The following is a 6,473-nucleotide window of genomic DNA, read 5'->3' as shown; positions in this document are numbered from 1 at the left end:
ATTAGCACTATGTCCCAGCAGAACCTCTGTAAGAAGGTTTCGTCCAGAAAACCAAAGAGAAAGAATTGGAAAGAATGTAAAAAAAATCATATGAGCAAAGCATTAGCACTTGGATTAAATTCCTTTTTTACAGTAAGACTGGGGTTGGTAAGGAAGTCCAACTTAAACTTTCTTTGAGATCCTTCAGCAAGATAACAGAATAGTCTTTCTTTAAACTTTGAAAATGCTGTGAAGCATTTAAATTTTTTTATCAATTAGGAGTTGATGATGTACTCTTAAGAATGCACATTTGTTTTACTTCAAGGTTCATCACAGTTAGTGTACATTTCCATCTGTTTTGAATGTTCTGCAGAAGCTTGTGAGCGTTCTCTCTAATTGAGTATGTTGGTAATTAGGGGCATGTACCTTCTAGAGCTTCTCAATTTGAACTTAATAGGAAAATCGGTCTGTTGGTGAGCACTTAGATATTTGTTGATCAACGACGTGTTGCTACTTACAGGTAATGGCAGAAGCCTACTTTTGAATGCTGAGGGATTTCCTTCAGCTTATTTTGGATGTCAGACAGCGATTCCCACAAACGGCTTGCTGAAGGCCATGTTCTTTAATCTACTAAAACTAAACTATATGCACAACTTACAGTTGCGTTTTAATACCTAAACACCTGAATTTTAATGCTTCTCTTTTTTGATTATACACACAAGTAATTAAAAGTATTGTAAAACTATTCAGAAGTGTAGGTGTTTGGAGGGTTTTCCTTACTATGGGCTGAATAGGACTTTCAAATAATTCTGGAAGATTTCACACAGACTGTGTGTGGATGTGAAAGTGGGCAAACTGACCTACATTTGCTTTGTCTTCATTTGCATCAAGCAAGCGTGAGCAGTCTGTATTTTCATATAGGCATATCCTAACATTCATCTTAGACCATCATTTGAGCCTCAGGAGAGGTACCGCTCCTATATGGCAGATGTTGTGCTGGTGAAAAGTAGAAGACTCTTATTTTTTTCCTCAACAGCAAAGTCTAGGAAGCCTCTAACTACCTTTTCTTACCAGAATGTAGATAGTCTATCACTCTCTTTTGTTTTGTGGGGGTTTTTTTCTGAATATTGTAAGAATTGCTAGTGCTTATGTATTATCATGTTCATCTCTTCAAGATTGTGCTTGTAGATAACTTCCCCATGAACTTCAGTCTGAAAGAGTTATTTATAACTGATAGTTGCATTTGCTTCTTGATGTCTTTCTGGTTTAAGGTAAGAGATTGAGGCTTTGCTTTGATGTTAGTGCCTTTGTCAAGGTAAGTAGTAATAAACTACTAATAGATTGATTCCCTGGTCTTGAGATTCTGTCTCTGGAATTAGAGATACTCCTTGTTTCCTTTTGCATGCTCTCATGGGGTGAGATTTAGGCTATGTGAAGGAATAGAGTGGTGAGGATATATGAGGCTTATTTTAATTCCAGTTTCTGGCTGGCATTTCAATTTCTAGATCTAAAGACAGAGTTGTAAATGTTGAGAGGGAAAGAAAAAAACGTTTTCCATCGCTGCCAGGCTTTGCTGGCATGCTTCACATTGTAAGCATGTTGATCCTGTTGTCTTCCATAATCATCCAAGAAAGCTTGAAATGCGTATAGGTGGAAAAAAAATCGTTCATCTTTTTGTTTAATTCAAAAAATGATAGCTCCAGTTTGGGAATGTGTGGAATAGTCGTGCTGTTTTAGAATTTGAAAGTTACTTTTAAGGATAAAGTAACCCACCCACGATTCTTTGTTATTTTAACTTCCTGTTTCTTTTTTTGTAACCTTTAAGGCTTTCTATGTTTTACCATTTTTCTGTGCTGTGGTTCTCCCCGCCAGAACACTTTCTGGAATTTATGTTCAATCTTTTCAGTCAGGCAAGGTATATAGTTTATTCTAACAAATGCCATATGAGCAGGTCTCCTGTATTTGTATGATTTATTCTTTATTTGCAATAAGAAAATACATCTGTTATTCCCCAGAAGAGTTGGGCTTATTGTGGGTGTTTTATAAGCACTATACCCAAGTAAACCTTTTTGCTCCATAATCACCCCTGGTAAAAACGGTAGAAAGAAGTTGGATATTGCCCCGAGAATAATATATGCAATCTGCATGTGACCATGCTCTTTTTCCAAGCAAAGAGAAGTTGAACTTGTCAAAATAAAGTGGGGGAAAGAAAAAGTATAAATAAAAAACATCAAATCACTATAACTCTTGAGCTATACAGTGCTTTACAACGGTAGGTTAGTATTTGGGGTTTTTTGAAAATCTGGTGTGTAAAACCATCTCAAAATCTGTGCGAATCATGTCCAATAATAACAGTTCAAAAGATTTTTTAAAATGTTTATCTGAGAGCAGAATGTCTTAATTACTAGACAAGGAAGAGAAATGATTAACAGAAAGCTAACAAAATTTGAATAGTACGTGTTTATGAAACAAGCAACTACTTTATTCACAAGGTATAAAGAACATTAGTTTCAAATGGTTTTTCATATACATGAAAACTCACACCACCACCCCTTAGGTAGGTGGTGGTACAGGCTTTTGTCCCATAGGGCAGGGAATAGGAGGAGGTGGGGGAACAGATATTGAAAAATAGTAGCTTCTGGTGTTATCTTGTGGTTGCTTTGAAATTTCAGAGTGGTCTGACATTTTTTCAGAGCATTGCTTCTCTTTTTGGAGCTGGTGGGAGGCATTCGGAGTGTTTGAAAGCAGTCCAGTTTTATGTGAGAGAAACTGGGACTTGGGATCAAATCTGATAGAGGATTTATGGATTTGGCAATATCTAGCGGGTTTTCATTTGTTTTAGAAGTGTAATTCAGAATGCTGTGTTAGACCAGACTGTACAGGAAGAGTGAAGCCTCTTTGAAGGAAATCACATGGTGACCCGAGGGCTTCCTGGAGCTAGATTTATTAAAATGTTCAAGACAAGGATGTTTTGGAATTGTCTCAGGACCAGTCTCAGGAACTTAAATTGGTTTAGATAGTAGGAAGGGTCCTGGAAAGGTAAATTTTTACAGTCTTACCCCCCTTCCCCCAACTCCAATAAAACTGAGCAGGAATAGCTCTTTTCAAATTGAAATGGCACCAAGAAGGAGCACTTCACTACTACATGGTAATTCAAAGGTTGTAATTCTCACCTGGGAATGGGAAGTTTAAACCTACCTCTGCAATTTACCAAATAAATGTGCAACCAAAGGACTATAGGTTGAGATGTTTTCCGCTTGTGTTAAAGGCGTTTGTTAACATGTGGAGACTCACAGAGGGGAAACCGTAAGGTAACCACCATGATGAGTGGTTAGTGCAATCACGTGTTCTGAAGGAAGGGGTTTGGGTACCTTCCCTTCCCATACCACCCCAATTAGATAGCCCTGTGAGCAGAGCCTAGCATTTGGGAATACCTGCTTGGGCTTGGTTGTGAGAATTCAGCAGAAGTTTGACGAGGGTAGACCTTGGTAAACACAGAATGGGTGTGTAGAATGTTTTTCAAAACCAGGAAAATAGTGCATTTTTAGTTTAGGCGCTTCATGGATTAAGCAGAAGATGAACAGAGGCTTTTTTGGGAAGAAGGAATAGTGATTTTTAGACTTGGGGATTTCAGTTGTGCCTAATTCCAGCTTAAATTCTGCATGTGAGTATTCTGCTGAAAATGTTAGTCACTGCTGCTAATCACTAAATTGCCTTCTGGATTTTGGATAACAGTACATTAGCTTAAGCCTCCATGCACAAATGCAATTGCTTTCAAGATTGCCTGAATGAAACTAAGTAAAATGATCTTCTAATGACACATAGTCATTTAGGTTTTCTGGATTGTTTCTCTTGGTCAGAATTTTAATATCTTTTAAATGTATTCATAGGTAAAAACATCAGAGTTTTATCGATACTCCCGGCAGCTGCGACATGAGGTTGACCAAGCCATGAATTACTTTCATAGCGTTCACCAACAGCCTTTGATGGAAATGAAATCGAACAAAATTCGTTCTGCCAAACCCCAGACTGCAGTATTTAGAGGGATGATAGGACACAGTATGGTAAACAGCAAAATTCTTCTCTTGCACAAACCAAGGGTTTGGTGGGAACTAGAGGGTCCTCAAGTACCTTTACGACCAGACTGCCTTGCCATTGTGAATAACTTTGTGTTCCTATTAGGTGGGGAAGAACTGGGGCCGGATGGTGAGTTTCATGCTTCATCCAAAGTGTTTAGGTATGACCCAAGACAGAACACTTGGTTACGAATGGCAGACATGTCTGTTCCACGGTCCGAGTTTGCTGTCGGAGTTATTGGGAGGTATGTTTATGCAGTGGCTGGGAGAACCAGGGATGAAACGTTCTACTCAACTGAACGGTATGATATTACTGAAGATAAATGGGAATTTGTGGATCCCTATCCAGTCAATAAATACGGACATGAAGGGACTGTGCTTGGTAACAAGTTGTATATCACTGGTGGAATTACATCATCTTCAACTTCTAAGCAAGTGTGTGTGTTTGATCCCAGTAAAGAAGGGACAGTAGAGCAGCGAACAAGGAGAACTCAAGTAGTCACTAACTGCTGGGAGAACAAGTGCAAAATGAATTATGCAAGATGCTTTCACAAAATGATTTCTTATAATGGTAAGCTTTATGTCTTTGGTGGTGTCTGTGTGATCCTAAGGGCCTCCTTTGAATCTCAAGGATGTCCTTCTACGGAGGTTTATGACCCAGATACTGATCAATGGACTATATTGGCTTCTATGCCAATTGGTAGGAGTGGTCATGGTGTAGCTGTGCTGGACAAACAGATAATGGTTCTTGGAGGCCTTTGTTACAATGGTCATTATAGTGATTCGATTCTCACCTTTGATCCAGAGGAAAACAAATGGAAAGAAGATGAATATCCGAGGATGCCGTGCAAGCTGGATGGCTTACAAGTCTGCAGCTTGCACTTTCCTGAATATGTTTTGGAGCATGTTAGACGTTGCAGCTAAAACAGAGTGAATAACTCAGTGAAATACAAAAAGGTATACCTAATTTGTCAAAAAATACAGACCAGTTTAATTCCTTCAGAGACATTACCTTGTATAAGAAAAACTGCTAAATGCTTAAGAGAAACAGGATGTACAGGGAGAGTATTTACCAAGTTTATTAGAAAAGCCAATAGTTGGTCTGATATTGTAAAAGCTTTGGGTTTTTTTTAACAAACATAATTGTAAGTAGGGGAAAGAAAAATATATTTTTGAGTGTGGTTATTTTTTTGGTAACATTTTATGTCCATAATACTTTCTTCTCTTTTTTTTTTTTTTTTTTTTTAAAATGGCTGTTATACCACTGTGCTTCTGAAATCAGTTGAGTTTAACAGAGTATTTGTGGAAGGAAGAAAGACTTTATTTTCTTTTTTTGTATTGAGTATCAAAATAAAGCTCATCATCTGTACTAGGGTACAACCAGGTTTAAAAGAACAAAACTAAACCACTTCTGTATTTTATGTTGTCTTTTGCATGCTTTTCCCATGAATTGCAAAGTATTCTCAAATCTGCCAGGTGTTTTTGTTTTCCCTTATATTCGTTGAAGAATAATCTTAACCCCTTTGCATGACCTTTTTCCTGGTTTTGTATAGTAGTACCAGTAAGTCTGCCAAAATGCAAGTTACACATTTTCTACTAAATTTAAAATGAAACATTTTTATATTCAAAACACTATTTCTATGCTGCCTTCTATTGTTTGCATTGTGTTCGTTGGTGAGTAAAAAATATATACACACACATGCATACACTGTAAAAACTAAATATAAATACATCTTTTTATGTGCAGTTACAATATTATATTTTAACTAGTGCACAGATTCAGCCATATCTGTTGAATTTAAGGTATAGTGCTATCCTTTAATGAGCTAAATAATTCGAAGTTCTTAAGTAACTGGAGGCCTCGTTTGGTATCAAAGTATCTTATCTTTAAGTATATACTGATAGATTCAGTAACTTTAAATTCTTTATATCGATGCTACATAATGAACTGTTGATAATTTGTTATTTGATAAATTATTTTTTTAAAAGTAAACACATCTTACCTGAGTTTCTTTTATGTTTGAATGTGCTGCCCAGTCGTCTTTTTTATGAAAATGGTAAGTGTCAATAAGCGAATGCTCAGCACTGCTTTGACCCACAGTTATTTTCGGAACTGGATAAACTACAGTTTATTTTCTGTACTTTGCTTGTACTCGTACTTCAATACTAGTATTTTGTTGGTACTTGTATTGAAGTGGTATAATCTTTTTTTATTATTATTTTAATTATCGACTGCTATGAACTACTGTGTTTTGAAAATGTGGAGTTAGGTGGTTGGGTGATTAGTACTATTTATGTTTCTTCTACAAAAAAACCTACACAACTATAGCTACTGACCTCGGAGTGCCTGAATCAAGATGTGTGGTCCAAGAGGGCTTTGAATAACTCCATTGTGTTAACTTGCAGATATTACTGACA

At 36.9% G+C, this 6,473-nt stretch overlaps 1 protein-coding gene across 1 annotated transcript; it reads left to right on the top strand.

Moving 5' to 3' along the window:
• Positions 1 to 1,250: 1,250 nt before the first annotated feature.
• On the top strand, positions 1,251 to 5,028 carry KLHL15 (kelch-like family member 15; the record flags this gene model as incomplete). The annotated part of the gene is made up of 2 exons (XM_009579799.1): positions 1,251 to 1,294; positions 3,870 to 5,028. Coding segments are annotated over 2 exons (1,154 nt in total), but the record flags the coding sequence as incomplete, so codon positions are not given.
• Positions 5,029 to 6,473: the final 1,445 nt, after the last annotated feature.

This window comes from Fulmarus glacialis, unplaced genomic scaffold (assembly GCF_000690835.1).
Source record: "Fulmarus glacialis isolate BGI_N327 unplaced genomic scaffold, ASM69083v1 Scaffold20836, whole genome shotgun sequence".
Classification (NCBI taxonomy): Eukaryota; Metazoa; Chordata; class Aves; order Procellariiformes; family Procellariidae; genus Fulmarus; species Fulmarus glacialis.
The sequence above is the reverse complement of the archived record's forward strand: the minus strand, read 5'-3'. Positions and strand labels throughout refer to the sequence as shown.